Source organism: Oratosquilla oratoria, chromosome 14 (assembly GCF_046742065.1).
Source record: "Oratosquilla oratoria isolate Oo_2021 chromosome 14, ASM4674206v1, whole genome shotgun sequence".
In the NCBI taxonomy this organism is placed as follows: domain Eukaryota; kingdom Metazoa; phylum Arthropoda; class Malacostraca; order Stomatopoda; family Squillidae; genus Oratosquilla; species Oratosquilla oratoria.
The window spans coordinates 61993255-62016545 of NC_134790.1; the positions used below are offsets into that span (position 1 = coordinate 61993255).

Genomic DNA, 23291 nt, shown 5'->3' on the forward strand with positions numbered 1-23291 from the left:
TAATGGAGCGGTGAGTGATATGATTATGAATATGTTTCCGGAGGCTGGTATTTGGTGGTTGTGGAGGAAGAGAAGAGAGTATCTGTGTGTAATAAAGGTCTTTGGGTGTAGTTTTAATGTTTCTTGGTGTGTGTGGGTGTTCTGCTATGTAGTGTAGCGGGTGTGATGTGTTTGTGGTGGCTGCAGCAAGTGTTTGTGTGCCTCTCATGTCGAGGTGGTCCTTGACTTTGAGGACTTTTGTTTCATGGTGTTTCATGGTGTTGTTGTTGTTGTCATTGTTGTAAATATATGTTTTCATAGTCTTTCTTGGTAGTATATATCTGGAAACTTTAGCAAATGCCTTATTATGTCCCAAGACACAAAAGAAACTTAAAATCGGAGCGAGCGAACATGAATGGGCACTTAAATGTAGAATCAGCATCATTCCTATACAAGCATGCCATGAAGCACCAACATGACATAGACTGGTATAGAACAAAAAACCCATGCAGAGACACCTGCAAGAAGAGACTGTTTTTTGAGGTTTGAACAACCAGAGAGGACAGCATATGTTCATGCATAGACATTAACCCAATTTACCCAGGAACATAGAGCATGATGCAATAAACTTCACAACTAAGAATTAAATGGGGCACATTTATCTTACTGATTTAATTTCCATTAAATCAATGTTGTACGTAAGGCACATGACATAGGAGGAATGTAGCACATCTCAGGTGTGTAGCATTTTTTCCTAAGTAGCACCTTGGGAAATATACATAACTTTAGTTTTCTGTTACCCTTAATATCCCTGAGGACTATCCTAGGGTTAGGATTGAAACACTGGGCAATAAACCTTGCATATTGAGTCTGGGGTTTACATTTTTTTTTTTAATAAATGGATCCCAGACTCCAGGTCTTCACACACACTTGTAGGTGTGCGTTGAAGGGGTGAAGAAACTCATTGAAACTCTGATCTATCCAGGAAGGCTAGGATGGTGCCCCGTAACAGAAGACCTTTTGAAGCAGGGAATTTAAAATAGTATACCTTTACAATTAATCCACTTGCTGCCAGGCAGGGCTTGAACAACATCCTCTTATAATCTTTGTCCTAAACTGCAATATTCTAAACAGCTCAGACAAGGAACATTCCAGGTATCACATCTAGTTTAAATTTCATTTATGGTTCCAACTTGGGCTAGATCACTTTATTCTTCATTTATCATACCAAGTTTTAAATTCATATGTGGTTCCAGCTTAGGCTATATCACCTTTTAGGCTATTCCAAGATTTAATGTATCTATCAAGTAAAGAAGAGACACTGCAAAAAAATAGGAGTTAAATAGAGTGCTGGTAATTGAATGAGGAAATGATGCACTCTGAAAAGAGGTTCTTGTCTACTCCATAAATTGTTTGAGTGAATGAGGGGGGGAGTGGTCATCACATGATGAAGTATTGGGGTAAAGCAACTCCAGCTAATGGATCCTGCAGTGGAATTGCTGTGTCTTGTTGCACTGCCTTTTAACTGAGCAGTGTGGCAGGGACAGGGATGACCCTTCATCCATGAGGTACTAAGAATCAGTCAGGAGGGCTCATACATCAATCAGGGAAGAAATAATGAGTTGCTGTCTAGGGATTGTTAGTGTAGGGCATTGTAGAATGAGGTGCTCTGTGTCTCTGTATAGTGGTTGTGCAACATCTAAGACAGTTTGGATCCATGGCCAAGCCTATCCTGGGTTGGTGTCATTTTTATGTTGTATGGTTTCTTGAATACAGCCATACCAGTGTGGTTCTTACCTTGTTTGAGAGGGACGTTTCTATAGGGCTAATATCTGGGGGTTGTCAAACCTCTCACATCCATCAGGAGATGCCCTGAGGGGCTGGCACTTAGTCTCCAGAGTGGGCCCAATATCTCTATCAACTTCTACTACTGTTCTCCTTCTCTAGCTACTTAGAGCTGGTGACACAGAAACAGTCCCACACCAGTACAACACAGACAACAGTCCAAATTTTCTTCTCAGAGAGGTCTATGGGAATGACTTGAGGACTGTTGTCAACTGCTGTGGGGATGCAGATTTTCCACTCAGTGAAACTTGAGGCAACAATTATTATTCTTATTATTTTAGGAGGAAAGATGTGTCTGACATTTCCTTCATTCCAAGCCCTAGTCTTGGGGTGGATATAATCTACTATGAGGTCTCTTTGAACCAGCACTCTGATTCTAATTTTCAGATAAACTGTTTCAGCATTGGCCAAACTCAAATTAATTTCTTCCACTACCATGTGGTTCTTTACAAAAATTATTACCCTCCAACCTATTTTATCCCCTCTGACATGCCTCTTGATGGTATATTTATTATTACCCTTCTGTGGATCAACATTTCTTGGAAGCTCATTCTACTAAGCACATAATACCATGTTTGTTAATCATCAAATAAAAGAGCCACTTGTTTCCAACCCCTACAAAAGCCATCTATATTTGCATAAGCTACTCTTAATTTTCTTCCACTGTCCCCTGCATTTTCTTGCCATGTTCTCTTTTGCAATACCATTTAATCAATTTCTGATTGAGAATTCAACAGAAAAAATGTATATTCTTGTTCATATCCTTGTCTTCATTAAGTTTCTGTGTCTCTGTCATTTATTTCCAATAAATTCGCTCCTGACCCAAATATCCTTAAACTTGTTATTGCCTGCCACCTTCCAAAACCTGGTGATTATCTTGCTTGTTGACTTGAAATTTGATTGATAGATATGAACCATCCTTCTTATACTTACTCAGCCTAAACCCATCTTCAATTAGGTAAGTAATTTTTAAGTCATTTCTTATAGCCATGGAAGTAATTTTTCTGACATTCTACAAATCACATTCCTGACATTTTTTCCCAGGAAAGGTGATTTTCTTTCCCGCCAGCAATAATGATTTGGATTTTTCACGTACAGCCTTAATAACATAGTTTCTTTTTAAATAACCTTCACTACATCTTTCAATCTGTCTTGTATTTCCTTTTTCTGCTGCCCCATCTCTCTGAAGTTACCTGCATCCTTCTGTTGGTTAGAAAACCAACTTTCTCACACTTCCATCAATTCACCTATCTTTTTATTCAGCTTGACCCTGGCACAATTTTCCTTTATTATATTAGTTGATTCCTCTCATCCATTAAAGTATTATTTTTCCTCTGAGCAAGGTTGTTTGATTTTTCATGCTTCAAATCACCCTAGTTTCATGAAATGAGATAACTTCAATACTTGGATTTCAACTGAAAATGCATACCTTCATAGATAAGGCCTCAAATCTTGGGAGAAAATTTCACAAATTTTTACTTGCTTAAATATCTTCCTGGGTTTCGTCAATAATAAAAAAAATTCTTCAAGTTTTCAGGTTGGAACCTCATAAAATTTGCTGTGCACTCTGGTATAGAGGTAGTCAAACTCTTTCACTTCTATATAATTCTGTTTTTAGAGGTGCCAAGAATACCCTATTTTATCTTCTATCCTTCTTCACAAACCTCTCAAACAAAGTGCTTCTCTCATACAGTCTGGAACTGCCACTTCATTTTGAACCTAACAGCTCCCTCCCTGCACACCCATTAGGTGTCCTATGAAGGTAGATATACTTCTTAATTTTAATCTTGACAACACCTATCTGCTTTCTGCCGAGTTGTGTGATGTGTGTACAATAGAGGCTTGGTTTAAAAGAAGAATTCAACCAAGGCTGATTACATTCAATAAAATTTTCTGATAAATTTAACTTCTGTCATACAGCTCCTGATATAGCTCCATATAATAAGAATTTCAAGGGTATTTCCAATAAATATTTTTTAACAGTATTAAACACAAAATTCTCCTCAATTTAATGTACTTTTTCTTAAAATTGAGGACATTTCTGGGAAATCCCTTATACATTATGTAGGCATTTCTTGTAAATCCTTCGTAATAAGATTATGCAGATGACTTCTGGCATTATCATACCAATATTATTCAGCCCCTTAAATTGAGAAACTTTGTGAGGCATCACAAATGACAGGGCAACTGCCCTACCTGGAGTATAGTGAGAAGGTGATACACACATATATATATATATATATATATATATATATATATATATATGTATTTACCTAGTTGTATTTACCTAGTTGTATTTTACGGGAAGGGGAGCTATGCTCGTGAGGTCCCGTCTTCATATCTCATTTTATCTAAACTATTTTTAAATTCATGTATTGTTTTTGCACACACCACTTTCTCATCTAACTTGTTCCAACTGTCTATTGCTCTGTGAGGAAAGCTGTTCTTTTTCAAATCTCTTCTATAGTTGTCTTTTTTTATTTTCTTTCCGTGTCCTCTTGTATTTCTGTCATCCCATTTTATCAGATTCTCTCTATCGAGTATTTCTATGCCTTTCATGATTCTGTAAATAGCTATCAAATCTCCTCTCTCTCTTCTTTTCTCTAGTGTCTGTAGTTTAAGTTTTTGTAGTCTCTCTTCATATGATAGTTTTGAGAGTGTTGGTGCCAGTTTAGTAATTGCTCTTTGTATTCTTTCAAGTTTTTTTATACATTTTTTTGTACTTGGTGACCATATCGTTGCTGCATATTCCAATCTTGGTCTTATCAGGGTGACTAGGATTTTCCTCACCATTTCTTCATCCAGGTATGTAAATGCCACTTTGATTGTTCTTATTAAATTATAAGTTTCTCCAAAAATCTTATTTATATGTTTCTCAGGTGACATATTATTCATAACAATGACTCCCAAGTCCCTCTCATTTTCTACTCTTTTTATTCCTTCTTCTCCCAAATTATATGATCCTGTTATTCTGTTTTTGCTTTTTCCAAATTCCATTATACTACACTTTTTTGTATTGAACTCCATCTCCCACTTCCTACTCCATTCTTGTACTTTATTTAGATCTCTCTGTAGTGATTCACAATCTTCTTCAGTTTTCACTCTTTTCAGTAATTTTGCATCATCTGCAAAGAAGCTCATATAGCTTTCAATTCCTTCATCCATATCATTAATATATATAGCAAACATTATTGGGGCCAGAACTGTTCCCTGCGGGACACCGCTTATTACTTCATTCCATTTTGAGTGCTGATCTCTTATCACTACTCGCATTTTTCTTTCTTGCAAAAAGTCTTCCATCCAATTTAGCAATTTACCTTGTATTCCTCCTTCATATTCTAATTTCTTAAGCAACTTCTTATGTGGTACTTTGTCAAAAGCTTTTTTTAGGTCTAGAAATGCACAATCAGCCCATCCATCTCTTTCTTGTATTATATCTATTAGCCTTGAATAGAAACATATTAAATTGGTGACGCATGATCGTCCTTGTCTGAATCCAAATTGCCTTGGATTTAGTACGTTGTTTTTTTCCAAGTATTTTACCCATCTACTTTTGATAATTCTTTCACATATTTTTGCTATTGTACTTGTTAGAGAGACTGGTCTATAGTTGGTAGGTTCTTCTTTATTTCCTCCTTTATATATAGGTACTATATTTGCTTTTTTCCAATCTTCTGGAACTTTTCCTTCTTTTAAGGAACTGCTTATTATGCTATGTATTTTGTCTGCCAGTTCATTCCTACATTCTTTCAGAATCCAGTTTGCTATTTCATCTGGCCCATGCGATTTTCTGACATCAAAATTACCCAAGTGTGTCAATATTTCATTCTTCGTTACTTCTATTTCTTCCATAGGGGGGACTTTTTCCTTCCACTCAATCTCTTCAGGTTGTATATTTTCCCTTGTAAACACTGATTTAAAATGTTTGTTCATAATTTCTGCCATTTCCATTTCCTCAGTGTATTCAACTCCCCCTTGTCTTAATTTCTCCAAGTCTTGTTTGTTTTTCAGTTTATTGTTTACAAATCTGTAGAATAGTTTTGGTTGATCTTTACACTTTTCTATAACATCTTTTTCATATTTTCTTTTTTCCTCTCTGCACTTTTGTACATATTCATTTCTATAACCAGTATATATTTTCCATTTTTCAGGTCTTCTGTCTTTTTTCCATCCGGTCCAGGCTTTGTCTCTTTTGTCTTTTAACTCCCTACAACTTTTGTTGTACCAGCATTTTACATATTCTTTTTCTTGTTTTTGTCTTGGGACATACTTTTCCACTCCTTCTTTGTAAATTTTTGTCAAAATATTCCATTTCTCTTCCACTGATGTTTCTTCTTTGTATATTTCTTCCCAGTTTTCTTGTTGGAAGAATTCTCTTATTTTATCAAAGTTTGTTTTTTCATACATCATTCTTCCTTTTCTATATTGTTCATTTCTTTTCATATATTTTTCTTCATTAAGTTCCAGTTCAATCAATATGTGGTCACTTTTACCTATTGGTGTTTTATATTCAATCTTGTCCACTATTCTAGGTTCAGATGTAATTATTAAGTCTAGCCTCGATGGTTCTTCTTCATTTCTATACCTAGTGTTCTCTTGTATCCATTGTGTCATTGAATGGTCAGTAACCATCTCAAGTAGAGCATTTCCCCATGAGTCATCACCACTCTTTACTGTCATTTCTTCCCAGCAGATTTCTTTGCAATTAAAGTCGCCCATCATAACTATTCTTCCTCCGTCTTCCATTATTTTAGTTAATGCTATCTTTGTGTCCTCTAACATACTTTTATGTTCATTCTCCTCCCATGAGGCTGTTTTCGGAGGCACATAGTTGATCACAAATTTTCTGCTCTTCTTATCTCGGTCTTCCACTTCTATCATAATCATCTCTACTGTATTCTTTCCATATATGACACCTTTCACGTTTATATCCTTCTTTGTCAGGAACATAACTCCACCCCCTTGTTTTTTCTCTCTGTTTCTAATCCAATAATTGTATGTATCATGTCCTACACTGTTGGGTGGTAGTGGGCCTTTTAATTTTGTTTCTACAATTCCCATTATGTCCGGTTCTTTTTCTTTCAAATAATCATTCAGTTCATTCAATCCTGTTATCAATCCATCTATATTTGTGTAAGACACTCTTAGTTTTCTGCCACTTCCATTGTGTTCTCTGTTTCCCTTATGTTTTTCTTTAGTATGTCGAACTGCTTTATTTTCATGTTCACTACTCTCCAATAGAATCTCTCTTTCTCTGACTCCGTTCTTTCCTCGTTTTTTGCCTTAGCTTCAATTCTTTTCTGCTTTTCTGCCTCTCTTTCCTCCTTATTCATTTCTCTTTTTATCCATACCTTTTTATATTGATCATTTGTTGCTAGTTTCCCTGTCTTGGATAGAATTTTCTCTGCCGTTGTTTGTGACCTGAATTTAATCTTAATTGGTCTGGTCTTATCTGTACTATATTTTCCGAGTCTGAATTTTTCCTCAATTTCCTTTATAATTTCTGGTTCATCTTCCTGGACTAATTTTAATAAACTGCTTACCCTTTCATTTTCCTCCTTGATTCTTGCGGTTCTATCTGGGTTATGTTTCTCTTCCATTCCTAATATAATTATACATTTCTTTTTGTCAGCTAATTCTCTTACTATATTCTCCTTCTGTCTCATCACTTTAATAACTGAGTCTTCATTATGTTCTTTCAATTGCTGTTTGACTATGTCAGTGAATGAAACCTTATTCCCTTCTTGAGTTATTCTCCAATTTTTAGCTTCTGTAGCTATTTTCTCACTGTTTTCATTACTATTCTTCTTCAATTTCTCATTCTCCTCCTTTACATTTCCTAACTGTCTTTTTAGGTCCTCTACTTCTTCAGTTAAGTTTCTGTTAGCCTTCTCTAGTTGTTCCAATCTTTCAATTCTTTGTAGAATGGAGCCTACATTACCTAACTTACGTTCCAAGTCCTCGATCACCTTATCAACTCTCTCCTCTAGTCTTATCAGTCTGGGGGGGGTTGTGTCCCCCCACCCTCTTTAAATCCCTGGAACATATTCTCGTCACTTTCTACTGTATTTCTCCTTTCTATACTTCTAATCTTTACATTTTTATTTGCCATTTCGTCATCCGGTGGTCGTTTCATGTTGATCTTCCGCCCGTCTGCCTGGGCCAAGTCCTCCACATCCTCATTATCTTCCATTTCCCCAGTAATCCCTCCCCCTCTCCTCTTTCCTTACTTTCCCACTACCTCACGAGCAATTCCCCCCCCTGCAAATACAAAAAGGCACTTCTCTTTGCGTTGGTATCCTCAATCTGCACTTTTCTTCAGAGCGTTCGTCAAGCCGTCCGTTCGTTGAAAGTGTGTGTGTGTGTATGTATTTGCCTAGTTGTTTTTTATGGGAAAGGGAACTACACTCATGGTGTCCCACCTTTGTATCTCGCAGTGTCTAGTTTACTCTTAAATTTGTGAATGGTTTTTTGCACACACTATTTTTTCATCTAGTTTGTTCCAAGTGTCCACCACTCTGTGTTGAAAACTGTTCTTCTTCAGATCTCTTCTATAACTATCTTTTTTGAGTGTCTTTCCATGTCCTCTTGTGTTTCTCTTGTCCCAATTTAACAAGTCCTCTCTATTGAGTACTTCTGTGCCCTTCATGATTCTATAAATGGTCAGTAGGTTGCCTCTCTTCTTTGCTTCAAAGTTGATAACTCCAATTTAGCCAGTCTCTCCTCATATGACAAGTTTGAAAGTGCTGGAGCCATTTTTGTGGTTGCTCTCTGGATTCTTTCAATTTTCTTTATATTCTTTTTAGTACTGGGTGACCACAGATGTGGTTGCTCTCTGGATTCTTTCAATTTTCTTTATATTCTTTTTAGTACTGGGTGACCACAGATGTCGCCAAATATTCTAGTCTAGTCCTTATCAGTGTCCAAAAAGGTAAAAGCCACTTTTATTGATCTTAGCAAGTTATAGGATTCTCTGACAATTTTGTTTATTTGTTTATCAGAGGACAAGTCATTTGAGATAATTACTGCCAGGTCTTTTTCAGATCCCACTTTCTTTACCTCCTTATTTCTAATTCTATATTGTCCTGATATTCTATTTTTACTTTTTCCAAACTCCATTATGCTACACTTCTTAATGGTGAAGTCCACTTCCAAACCTTATTCAAGTCTTCCTGTAGTGATTCACAATCCATTTTGGTTTTTACTTTCCTCAACAATTTAGTGTCGTCTGCAAAGAAGCTCATGTAATATTCCACATCATCCATGTCATTCACATAAATAGCAAACATTATTGGAGCCAATACAGATCCTTGCAGAACTCCACTAATCACCTTCCAACCTGAATATTTTTCTCTGAGTACTACTCTCATCTTTCTACCATTCAGGAAGTCCTCCATCCAGTTTAGCAGGTTGCCTTGTATCCCTCCTATATTTTCAATTTTTTTTTTTAATAATTATTTGTGTGGTACCTTGTCAAAAGCTTTTTGTAAGTCCAAGAAAGCACAATTGGCCCATCCATCCCTTTTTTGTATTATATCTATTAGTCTTGAGTAAAAACAGATTAAATTTGTGGTACATGATCTTCCCTATCTAAACCCAAATTGTCTTGGGTTTATTATATTATTTTCTTCCAGATGTTTATTTACCTAGTTGTATTTTACGGGGAGGGAGCTATCACAGTAATCCTCTTTAGCAACTCCCTAAAATACTCTGCCCATCTTCCTCTTACTGGTGTCTCTTCCATTATTATCTCCCCATCTGCACCTTTTACCTTTTCCTCTCTACTTGATTAACCTCCTCTTCCTCTCTTAATTTCCATGAAAAAAAAAAAAAAATTATATATATATATATATATATATATATATATATATTTATATATATATATATGTATATATATATATATATATATATATAAATAGATTTTGATTTTGTCTACAACAAAAAGGTTGTTTTTCATGTTTTGACATACAAGAGAAAAAAAAGATCCTAGCAAAGTTTTGCCTCAAAAACAGATGGACCCTCTGTACCCCCCCCCAAAAAAAAAAAATTAATTAATATCAATAATAATAATAATAATAATGATAATATATTAATAATGATAAAAGCAAAATATATGGATAATTTATGTGAAATTTAATTGGAACTGGTTGAAAGATTTTTGGCAAGATAAATTATTTCAGAGGTAAATAATTTAAATGAAAAATGCTTGTGGTGGTCTTGAATGATAGACAGCAAAGCTGCTAAGTTTCAAAACCTGTCAACCTCTCACCTCTATCAGGAGGTGAGGCCATAAAGGGCTGATGTTCAGTCTCTGGATTGAGCCCAGGATCTCTCTTTCTATAGAAATTTCAACCGTCTTTCTTACACCTTTTCACACATGGAGAGCTAACAACCAACAACCTTCTACTACTTTAAGCTGGTGATGTAGAAACAGTCCCACATCAATACAACACAGACAACTGTTCAAAGTTTCTTCTCAGAGGAATCTGTGGGAGGGCCTGAGGACCATTGCCAGCCACTGCACTGTAGTGCTGTGGGTTTCTCAATTAGTGACACAACAAATATTATCATCATTATTTTCATCACTATTATTATTATTACTATCACTATTATTATCATTATTACTATCATCATTATTTTTATTATCACTATTAATATTATCATTATCATTATTACTATTAAACTCGCCAGCTCACACCCATAAAGTGGAAAGTGAGAAACCCCTGGTAAGGCAAGCCCTGTCCGTTCCAGTAAGCTGCTGGGTTTTTCAGGCCAATGTTTGGGTCGACTCCCTGCCTGGCCAGGGCTGTCAGGAATCAATGCAAGAAGCACACAGTGGGTCCTGAGAATTGAACTCGCAACCACCTGGTTGTGAATTCAATATAGCATCCACTGGGTTATCATGCGGACTATTATTATTATCATTATTGTTATTACAACTCATGTTTTGAGACATAGATTGTTCAAGTTTTCATTAACTTGCAACTCAACTGTAAATACATGATGCCATGTCTAATGCCTCTTTGTTTTTTCTTATGTATAATAAAAGTATCTAAAAGATTTCTTCAAGTTATACATCTTGATATTCAAACATAAAATTTGTTTTCAGGCTCCCTACTTCTCCCTTAGATTGGGTATTATCTCTATTGAGAGCATTTCATAACTGCCAACAATACTCATAGTGGAAGGTTTTAGTCAGAACTCTTCAATGGCAAGTTTTTTTTTATTAATATTTTGCTTTACTTTTTGGGAGTTTTTGAATAGTTGCATCACAGACCCCCTCATGTGATAAGGCTACACAACCTACCAAAAGGTTCTGGCTGCAATGGATAAGGAGCCAGCATGTTTGAGTATGGAAATTTGCTAAAAATTAAATTTAGTAATAATTTTCCAGTAAAATATATAATAGTTTGTAATAAGTAATATATCACATTTTCCCATACATTTATGATTGAGCTTCAGGGGTAGAATGTGGAAAGATGCCCATATTTACAAAACCAAGGCAAATTTTTATATAATACTCTATATATGGCCAAATACCATATGATGCTTCATGATCTTTTCCAGATTTTTTTTCTCAGATTTTTGATTGGCTATCCCTCTTAGCACCATAGGAGGACTGAAAGTTAGAATCAGTAAGAATATTATCCAAAGATTCCCCATGTGTTGTGAGAGGCATACTAGAAGGAATAGGTAGATGTTATAGGCTAACAATCCCATTTCCCAAAAAGTAATTCATTACAATAAAGGCAACACCCATGGTATTTCCCATGCTATGTTTTCTAGATATACAATGGCTGTAGCTCCCTGGAATGTTGTGCATGTTGATATTATATTGTATATGTTTGCAGTCGTCCCATTTCATCTCATCATGAGGTGCCACTAGGTACCCCTTAATCCTACCCAAAACAAGTAAATACCTGAAGTGGTTAATTAATCTTTGAAAGAAATACCAGGAAATACATACAGATATATAAAATGCATACTACTCATACATAACTATACAGGGACAAGAACAGGATCATTAAACCTGCAACAGTCAAATAAACAACAAAAAATTAGCAAACACAGAGTAACCACTCAAACCATTCAATAGTATAAACAAGGTTTTGTATTACTAAATATACTATAGCCAGCCACACAACACAATTTGAATACACCCTAAAAAAAGACATAGCCCATACTTTCAAAAGTATTAGTAATTTTTTTTATCTTACATAAAAAATTAGTCCTCCAGATGTCTATGGAAAAACAATGATAATGTTGGTAACAGAATAAAATCTATACAATAACAAAAATTACACCAGTACTTCACATGAGCATTTGAAGCACACACAAATTAAATGAGGAAATAGTGAGTGCAAAAACTATACAAGAACTTAAGATCAAACTAGATGCTGAAAGATGTAAAATCGGGTCACTACAAGCATAGCTCACTTCCTGTAAAATACAACTAGGTAAATACACATATACACACACACTAAAGAAAGTAAGTACAGAAAGACTGTGAATCACTACAGAGAGACCTGGACAAAGTCTGGGAGTGGAGCCAAATGTGGGAAGTGAACTTCAACATCAAGAAATGTAGTATAATAGAATTTGGAAAAAGTAAAAAAAGAATATGAGGACAATATAAAATCAGTGCAAAAGAAGTAAAGAAAGTTAGCTCCGAAAAGGACCTAGGAGTAATTATCACCAAAGCCATGTCCCCAGACAAGCATATAAATAAAATAGTTGGAGAAACCTACAATTCACTAAGATCAATAAAGATGGCTTTTAATTACTTTGATGAAGTAATGGTAAAAAAAAATATTAGTCACACTGATAAGACCAAGATTGGAGTACACTGCAACACTATGGACACCCAGCACAAAAAAGAATATAAAGAAATTTGATAGAATCCAAAGAGCAACAACAAAGATGGCCCCAACACTTTCAAAGTTGACTTATGAACAAAGATTGTCTAAACTGGAATTACCAATCTTGGAACAAAGAAGAGAAAGAGGAGATCTATTGGCAATTTACAGAATCATTAAAGGCATGGAAGTCCTTAATAGAGAAGACTTATTAAAGTGGGATAAAAGAAAAACAAGAGGACATAAAAAGAATAAAAAAGGATGGTTATAGAAGAGATCTGGAAAAAAAAAAAAAAAAAAAAAAAAAAACCACACAGAGTGGTAGATGTCTGGAACAAATTAGATGAAACAATAGTGTGTGCAAACACAATACAAGAATTTAAAAACAAACTAGAAGCTGAGAAATACAAAGACAGGTCAGTACAAGCACAGCTCCCCTTCCTGTATAATACAACTAAGATGGCACCTACACTATCAAATTTGACATACGAACAAAGATTGGAGAAATTACAACTGACAACGTTAGAGCAGAGAAGGGAGAGAGGCGATTTGTTGACCATTTTCAGAATTATGAAAGGAATGGAAGTTCTTGATAGAGATGATCTATTAAAATGGGACCAAAGAGAAACAAGAGGACACAGAAAGAAACTTAAGAAAGACAGCTACAGAAGAGATCTAAAAAAGAACAGTTTCCCACACAGAGTGATTGACGTCTGGAACAAATTGAACAGTGAAACAGTTAATGCCAGAACTATACACGAATTCAAAAGCAAACTGGATGTGGAGAGATACAAAAATGGGTCAAAACAAGCATAGCTCTAGTCCTGTAAAATACAACTAGGTAAATACACATTTACAGGATCATGAAAGGCATAGAAGTCCTTGACAGAGACTTATTAAAGTGGGATAGAAGAAAAACAAGGGGACACGAAAAAAAACTCAAAAAGAATAGAGAGGTCTAAAAAAAAAAAAGTTTTCCACCCAAATTGGATGAAACAATAGTGTGTGGAAACACCATACAAGAATTTAAGAACAAACTAGAAGCTGAGAGATACAAAGATGAGTTATTACAAGTATAGCTCCCCTTCCTATGAATACAACTAGGTAAATACACATACATGAGCTCTGAGCTCTCTTCTGGGAGGGAAATAGCTGTCAATCATGAGTCCAACACATGATCCAAGAACATGGTGAATCACACACACACACACATAAAGAAAAAGGAATAGTGTCACAGGATTGGAAAAAGGGTTGTGGTACAAATTCACAAATGTGAAAGTAAGGAGGCTCCACTAAACTACAGGCTGGTGTCATTGATCAGCACAATAGTAAAATGGTTGTGAAAGATTATGGATCCAATGTTTTGAAGAGATGAGCATTCGACAGACTTTACCTTTAGATCTGGAAGGTCATGTGTGTCAAACTTTTTGAGCTTTTACACAAGAGTGAATGATGTGCTGCAAGAGAGGGATAGCATGGTGGACTGTGTACCTTGATCAAGAGAAGCCTTTTGATGAAATACCTCACAGCCTCCTTGTGTGGAAATTGAAGCATATTGGAGGACTAAGAGGTACACTCCTGGAATAGATTTTTTTTTTTTTTTATGGGAAGGTGCATGAGGACAGTAGTAAAGGAAAAACATCAGGATGGAGAGCAGTACCAGTGGAGTTCCACAAGGTTCAGTGCTAGCACCTAAAATGGTTCTTATCTATATTAATGATATGGAAACTATAACATATGGCAACATATTTGCACATAATGGAAAAATCATGAGTTTCGTGAATGGATTGATTTGCAGTTTATGGTGAGTCAAGTGAAAAACAAGGACTGTAGACTAACAAAAAGATCTAGACACTATATTTGTATGGAACAGAGAATGGGAAAAAAATGTAAATTTGAAATGGTCAGTAGCTCTAAAAAAACATCTTTGAGCTATTCCTTGGGAACCAAATCCATTACATAAAACAAAAGAGGGAAAAAAAAATGGGAGTGTTGATAAAAGACAACCTCTCACTTGATAGACATATCAGAAGGATTGTGGGAGGCATATGGACTTCTGCAGAAAAAAAAAAAAAATTTTACTATATGTATAAAGAGATGATGAAAAACTTTATAGCAACTCTGATCCATACAAAACTAGAATATGCATTAGTGGTATGATCCCCACACAAACTGAAGACTATAAGCAAGATTGAGGGAATGCAGGGGGCAACAACCAAACTGGTACCCAGCCTGGCAGATAAACCATATGAGGAGACTAAAACCACTGGATCTATCAACATTGCAAGATTGAAGAGACAGAGGTGATACAGTATCAGGTTGCTAAAAGGGATAAAGTACATAGATAGAAGATATCTATTTCTCTTGGTTAGGCGTGACAGGGCCTTCAGAGGTCATGGGAACAAACTGAGAAAGACTAAATATCTAAAGGATGTGAAGAAATAGTTTTCCATACAGATATATAAATACTTGGAATAGCTTAGGTATCAAAGCCCAAGCTAGGACAATACATTAATTCAATTCTGAATATGATAATTGGATTGTAAGGATATAATCCCCATGTTGGAATTATACATGACTTTGAACCTAAGTATGATAAATTAGAGAGTAAGATGTGGGATCACATGAGCATTGCTCCTTTCCTATATACTACAATTAAGTAAAAACACTTGGGTAAATACACTAAAAGATGTGAAGAAATACAGTCTTCCATACTAATGTATGGAGCAATATATGAATTCAAATTTAATATGATAGCTGGAAGATAAGGATATAGTCCAACTTGGAATCATACATGATTCTGAAACTAGTTATGATAAATTGGAGAATAGGAGATGAGAATCCACAAGCATTGCTTCTTTCCTATATACAATAATTAGATAAATACAAATAGGTAGACATCTGGAACAAAGTGGACAAAACAATAGTGTGTGCAAAAACCATACATGAATTTAAGAGCAAACTAGACACTGTGTGATACAAAAACAGTACACCAAGAGCATAGCTCCCCTTCCCATAAGATACAACTAGGTAAAAAAAATACACACACATTCTTTACATGTGCCAAATCATCCCAGTATCATTTAATCAATTCTATATGCCAGTTCCATTTCCATCTTTGATTTCCACCTCACCTCTGTATTTCTCACTCTATCCACCCTCATAATCCCAACCATACTTCTCAAATACTTCACACATTTAAATTTCTCCTTTCTGCTTCTTGTACATTCAAAGTCTCTGCCCCATACAGTGCCACAGGCACAATCACCCCTTTATTATAGTCTTCCCATTGTGTTTATTCACATATATCTATTTCTCATGGCACTTTTTAATTTCTCCAAGACATTTACTTGCTTCCCCAACTCTAGTTTACCTCCATCCCCCACATATGACCCTAAATTCTTAAAACTATCTACTTCCTCTAGCCTCTTGGCTAAGACTTACCTCCAACTCATTGCCACCCTCACCCTTTGTACATCTCATCTTACTTCAACCCACATTTAGGTACTTTCAACTTTATCATATACCTTCCTGAAAACCACCATCAATTGCCCTAGATTCTTCCCTAATTCAGCCACAAACATAGTGCCATCAGCAAACAACTACTGGTTCATCTTCTACTTTCCTCCACTCTCACTAACCACCTTTAATCCCCTGCCCATTACCCTTATACTTACCTTCCACAATGCCCCATCCATGTACAAATTGACACAACCACAGTGACATAAGAAAACTCTGGTGCACTCCCACTTTCACCTTATACCATTCACTGTCACCAATCCCAGCCCTAACACAAGCTCATGTAAAAGCTTTAGACTACCCTTGACAGCTTTCCCCATTTCCTATACATCTGCAGTACCTCCCACTCTGCCTTCCTGTTGACTGTGTCATAAGCCTTTTCCAGATTCAGAAAAGCCCAAAAAACATCCCTACCTTTTGCTAAAAAAAATTCTTACATATCTTCCTTATTGCAAAAATTTTATCCATGCACCTCTATCTTTCTCTAATCAACACTACATATTCCCAATTATTCCCCCTGTTTCTCATCTAATTCTTTCAATAAATACCCTTCTGCATGCCTTTCCAACTACACTTGACTGACCCCTTTAAAACTGTTACATTCATGTTTGTCCCTTTTCCTTTGTAAAGCAGAACTATACAAGCACTCCTCTATCTTCTGGGCACATTTCCCTGCCTTAGGTACACATTTAAGAACCTCAGCAATCCACTATAACCATACCTTCCTTTGTCAGACACTCCTCATGACACCCACCTAATGCTACTGGTAGTGCCTTACCAGCTTTCATAATTACAAAGGATTACAAAGGAGGAGCATGTTGACAGGAGATTTTTTGGTCCATAACTAGGTCAAATGCAATATATATATATATATATATATATATATATATATATATATATATATATATATATATATATATAATGATAAATAAAAATTATAGTAATATAAATAAAAGTAAATGAAATAAATTAATAAATAAAAAGGTAAAGTTAAATAATAAACCGGTAAATAGTAAATAATGATAAATTGACAGATGAATGATAATAAATGATAATCAAGGAAATAATAATAAACAGACAAATAGTAACAAATTAATAAATAATATAAAATAAATGGCAGGCATTATAGCATCTTGCTTAGGGATTTATCTAAATGAATCTCAAAGCTTCGAAAAGAACTACATTGCATTGCCTCCACAGGAAGTTTATTCCATTCATTAACTACACAGTTGGCAAAATTGTTTCTACCCACTTCCATTATTTGTCAGATTCTCATTCAATGTGAAAATTTTGTCATTTTTTATATTGTGAATCCCCTTTAGAATCTTAAAGACCTGTATCTTAGTCACCCCTGAGTCTACGCTTTTTTAGGGAAAACACATTCATACGTTATAGTCGACTTTCGTATGATTTACCTTTGATATTTGGAATCAGTTTTGTGGCTCGCCATTGTACATACATACATATATCAAGGCTTTTTCCTCCTTACAAGGGAGGTAGCCAAAAAGAAAAAGGCATAAAAACCATTCCCATCCATTCCATCCCTAAATACATTCCACTCCCATCCACCCTCCCTCTTATCTTAGCACCTCCTGGATGATGGGTCATCCCTGCACCTTGTCCACTACCCTGGGTCAGAGGCAGTGTCACAAGGCACAGCACATCCACAGCAAGGCCGCTTCATTAAATTGGCGACCCCCTCTCCGTCCCCCCATGCATAAAAGGAGAAGACGGGGGAGAAATCCCTTCGGGCTGCATCAAATTTTGCTCATTGTACTTTTTCCAATTTGTCAATGTCTCTAATGAGATTTGGTGACTATACAGAAACAGCATATTCTAAATGTTAGAGATGGACTTTTGAAGTCAAAAGATTGTACAATCACACCTAGAATCTTATTTGTTTTCTCAGAGGCTGAAATACACTGCTTAGATGATTTGAGATTATTACTAATAATTATGCAAAGATCCTTTTCACTATCCACTTTTGCTAATGAATTTCCAAATAACTTGTAATTGTAATTACTGTTATTTTTACCCATGTGCATAACCTTGCATTTACTTGTGTTAAATTTCATTAACCTCCTTTCAGACCATTGCTGTAGTTTATCTAAATCTTCTTGCCATTCCACACAGTTTTATATTATCAGCAAATTTGGAGACTGTAGATTTCAGTCTGTGACCTATATCATTTATATATATATATTATTAATAGAAGTGGCTCAAGAATGGAACCCTGAGGAACTCCACTTATAACATTTTTCCATCTAGAAGTTTTGCCATTTAGAACAATTCTCTATTTTCAATCGTTCAACCAATTATTAGTCCAACTTAGTAGACTACCACTTATTCCGTGTGAAGCTAATTTAGTAAGTAGTCTTTTGAGGGGGGCAGTATCAAAAGTTTTTGCAGTCTAAATATATTAAATCTACATTGTTTCTTTTGCCATAATTTGAGATGACTGTGTTGTAGAATTCGAGTAAGTTAGTCATGCAAGAACATTTCCATCTGGATCCATGCTGGCTATCATTTATCAAACAGAAAGTAAATGTTTGATAAATGATAGCCAGCATGGATTCAGAAGGAAATAATATTGCATGACTAACTTACTCGAATTCTACAACACAGTCATCCCAAATTATGACAAAAGAAACAATGTAGATTTAATATATCTAGACTTTGAACCCACACATTCCTCATATCCCTGTTATTTTCCTTTACCATCACAGTCACCTTCCTTGTATTTAACATTCATCACTGGGGCCATGATATATATATATATATATATATATATATATATATATATATATACATATATATATATATATATATATATATATTATATATATATATATATATATATATATTATATATATATATATATATATATTATATATATATATTATATATACATATATATATATATATATATTTATATATATATACATATATTATATAATATATATATATATATTTATATATACATATATATATATATATATATATATGAGATTCAGTGTAACATGTTTAGCAATCATGAACTGATAACAAAATGTTGAACATATAACTCTTTGTTGCTTTAGCAATTCACAAACAACTTTGGTTGATTTAGGTTATTGGAATAATGTTTGAATATAGAAGCAACATCTTATGAAAACTGAAAAAGTTTAAACATGGGATCATTTGAATGAAGGGTTGTTTGAATATAGAGGTTTCATAGTGTGTGGTATAGAGGAAAAGAGCAATGCTCATGGAGTCCTGCCTCTTACTGTCCATTTATCATACCTAGCTTCAGATTCATGTATACTATAAACTTTTGCTATATCCTTATTTTCCAATTATCATATTTAGGGAGACCAATGATGGGTACCTTCATGTTGTGGTCCTGCAAGATGGACAGTGAAGCTGCCCATTTTCAAAACCTGTCAACCTCCTCACCTCTATCAGGAGATGCAGCCATTAGGGGCTGACATTCTTTCTCTGGAATAGACTAAAATCTCTCTCTATCAACTTCAGCTGTATTGGTTACACTTTTCCACATATGAAGTGGTGACAACCAGTGACTGCTCTCCTCTCCTTACAGTTTTCAGTTGGTGATTTATAAAGAATCCCTGTGATACAATACAGACAACAGTCCAAATTTTCTTCCCAGCGAAGTCTGTGGGAAATTCTGAGGACCACTGCCAGCCACTGTGGGCCTGTGTGTTTTCCACTTAGTAAAATACAAGGCAATGACTGACATTGTTTTCTATTTAGATTTGAATCCATGTACAACTTGGGCTGTATTACCTTCTAAGCTATTCCAAGTATTTATGAATTTGTATGGGAAAATGTATTTCTTCACATCTTTTAGACATTTAATCTTTCTAAATTTGTTCTCTTAACCTTTTAAAGCCCTTCCACTCCTAATCAAGAGACCTCTTCTGTTAGTGTAGCCAATCTCCTTTAGTGACCTGAATACTGTAATCATATCACCTCTTTCTCTTCAATCTTTCAGTGTTGGCAGATCTGGTGCTTTTAGCCTCTCCCTGTATAGCTTATCTGCTGGGCTGAGAAGCAGTTTGGTTGCTGCCCTTTGTATCCTATCAACTTTGCTTATATTCTTTACTCTATGTAGGGACCATGCCATAATACATATCCCAGTCTTAGACATCTTAGGGTTTCTACATTTCTTTTCATCATCCCTTCATCCATAGAGTGAAAAGCCACCTGAATGTTCTGCATCAAGTCCATACTTCTCACACAATCTTACTAATATGCATGTCCAGTGACAAGTTCTTTTTTATCAACATTCCCAAATCTATCTCCTCTTTTGCCTCTGTAATGGATTTGCTTCCCAAGGAATAGTTCAAAGATGGTGTGTGTGGATATATGTGTATAATATAAAAGTTTAAGTGTAGCTAAATTTTAAAGTCATATACTGGCTGGCAATAGAGGAATATACATGCAGAACACAAAAAATGACTATACATATACCAATTGGGCTTTTCCCTCATATAAAAGGGCTGGCCCAGCTAAGGAAAACACCCACCATTCATCCATCCCACATCCATTTGTTGTCTCTTTTATCTCAGCTCCTAGCCAACTGAAGACCCTATTTACTACACATTACCATTCTTTCTTAAATCAGTCAAAAGGAAATGTGCCCTTTTTCAATCATTTGAAAAAAAAAAAAAATCAGTAAGACCTGCTGCCAGCACATAACTGCATCCCATATCAGAATGAGGTCATGTAAATCTGTAACTGCCATTTTGCTGTCTTAATTGAAACAATCTGATGCCTTATGTACATAGATAAAGGAAAAAAAAAGAAGAGAGAAAAAAACAACAACAACAGGATATTGTGTGCTGCAATTAGGAAGTAGATTTACACTTGTATAATTGTGGAACTTTTCCTGCAAGCCTCAGAAGGAAACATGATGGACAATCCTAGAATGCAAAGAGCAATCCCAACTTAATCACAAAAATAATAATCACCAACAAGTAAAGAATTTTCACAATTTAACAATTATTTGAAAACATTAAATCTTTTGTATCCCACCCCAAAAAAGGTATTAAAATGTTAACTTTGACAAAAAAGCACACCATTAATTTATGTAACAATGAGATATGGCAGTGCTTCACAATAATTTTGCATTGTTTTCAGAGAAGACATCTTTAGAGCTATCATAAAAGGACTTGTTTTTCAATGGATCATCATTAGGACTGTTTCATGCAAATCAAATAGGAGCACATCAAATGTAAATCAGTAAAATGTCTTGTAAATCCTTTCCAGATCAAATAATATATATCTGATAATAATAATATGTAATAATTTCTCTTTCCAAAGCGTTTTGCATATTAATCAGTGATCAACTCTGGTACCATGACACATATTGTGCAATGGTTACAATAGCAAGAAAGCATGATATGCTTTATAAATCTTGTCCATTGTCTTGAAAATTGTAAAAGTAATAGATTTCACTGTTGTGCACTGTCTTATATGCTGTGAATTCTGTCAGTCTTAATGTTTTGATTCACTTCACCATTAATGAGTTTCTATCACTCCATAATGGATTTTCTATTATTTTATTGCCAGGTTTTCTTAGAAATAGCTTTAGCCCTGAAATATATTAAACACTTCCTGTTGCTATGGCAAAGGCATTGGCAATGTGGATACCCGTCTACCTGTGGGATCACCTGAGCCATCTTGTGTGGCCTCCTTTTGCAGGAAATGTAGGACATAGTGAAGCACTAAGTCATAGCAGTACTTGTACTCTGTCTGTAAAAGAAAAGGGAAAGTATTTAATTTTGTCTTCCTGTGGAATACATATGGTGTAGGTACATAGTTATTATACTAAAATAAATGTGGCCAGTGAATATCATGGTTTCACTAAGGGGAAATTGGTCTGGTTTCCTTGTGAATGATAATGTAGTCTTATTACTAAAAATAAGATTGCAGACCTCAACCCTCAGATCTTCCTCTTTTGCATCTGTTACTTTTTATTCTACAACTGAACAATTCAATGGTGGTCTTTTTTAGCTACAACCACTCCTCGTTCAACGACGACAATTGGGACCAGCGCGCCGTCGTTAACCGAATTGGTCGTTAAGCGAAAGTGTATACATATACGTACATGTACTGTATGTACAATGTCCAGCAATACATGTATCTTTATTTTCGTGTATTTTCCCTCTTTTATACAGTACATTAAAGCTTTATTTACTGTTTATTTACGGTGGTTAGGTTCCTAAAATTACCGTATATGACCAAATCCGCGTATGCTGACATTCCATATTGAATACCCGGGTATTTTTTTAGTTTCGACCATGGGCGCAATATAGCAATAGAAAATTAATTATTAATTTTGTAAATTTAAATGTATCAACGTAATATGCAATTTTGTGGGCGGAAATGAAAGTAAAAAATACCATGCTACAAGAAAATATGCTAATGAACGAAGTCGGTAGCATAGGCTCGGGACGCCATCTTGTCGTCTGCCGTCTCTCAAGACGACGACAACGAGGACGAGCCAGATGACATTTAATTTGCAGGTAATGATTTATTAAACACAGGTTAGGTTAGTTTAGTTTAGGTTAGACGAATTAATTTATTATCCTTTCATTTCTTTGACATCGCCATCTATCATAACAAACATGGTATACCATTCGTCCGACATGACTTCGTTACTTACGAAATCTGTTTTAGCATTTTTTTTTTTATTTCCGCTCACAAAATTGCATATTACGTTGATACATTATAATTTACAACATTAATAATTAATTTTCTATTGCTATATTGCGCCCATGGTCGAAACTAAAAATTTACCACTACCGGTATACACTGTACCCCAGGTAGTTTTTGCAGCTTGCAGGATGGTAATGTAGACCTAAGCTTCAGAACACTTTACCTCACAGCTAATATCCACCGTACAAGTTCATTTATAACATCATACAAATTTGCCTCAGCCAACTTAATTATCGTACACGACGTCGTAACTTCAGGAGATTTACGTTAAACATCATAAAGCCCGTCATTACTCCAAGTTGTCGTTAACCGAGTAGGTTGTTAAACGAGGAGTGGGTGTACTTCCCATTACCAATACTCAGCATTTTC

General features: G+C 35.2%; 2 protein-coding genes across 11 annotated transcripts in view; both read right to left on the minus strand.

The window, feature by feature from the left end:
- LOC143032890 (uncharacterized) overlaps window positions 1-23291 on the minus strand; it is a 144384-nt gene that overhangs the window by 70647 nt on the left and 50446 nt on the right. The window lies entirely within an intron of this gene.
- LOC143032891 (receptor-type tyrosine-protein phosphatase kappa-like) overlaps window positions 21029-23291 on the minus strand; it is a 984894-nt gene continuing 982631 nt past the window's right edge. For all 10 annotated transcript variants that reach the window (XM_076198111.1, XM_076198115.1, XM_076198119.1 and 7 more), the window contains one exon: window positions 21029-21956. In XM_076198111.1, coding sequence (XP_076054226.1) covers window positions 21825-21956 — 132 coding nt within the window. In that variant the 3' untranslated portion in view covers window positions 21029-21824. The remainder of the gene's footprint in view (window positions 21957-23291) is intronic.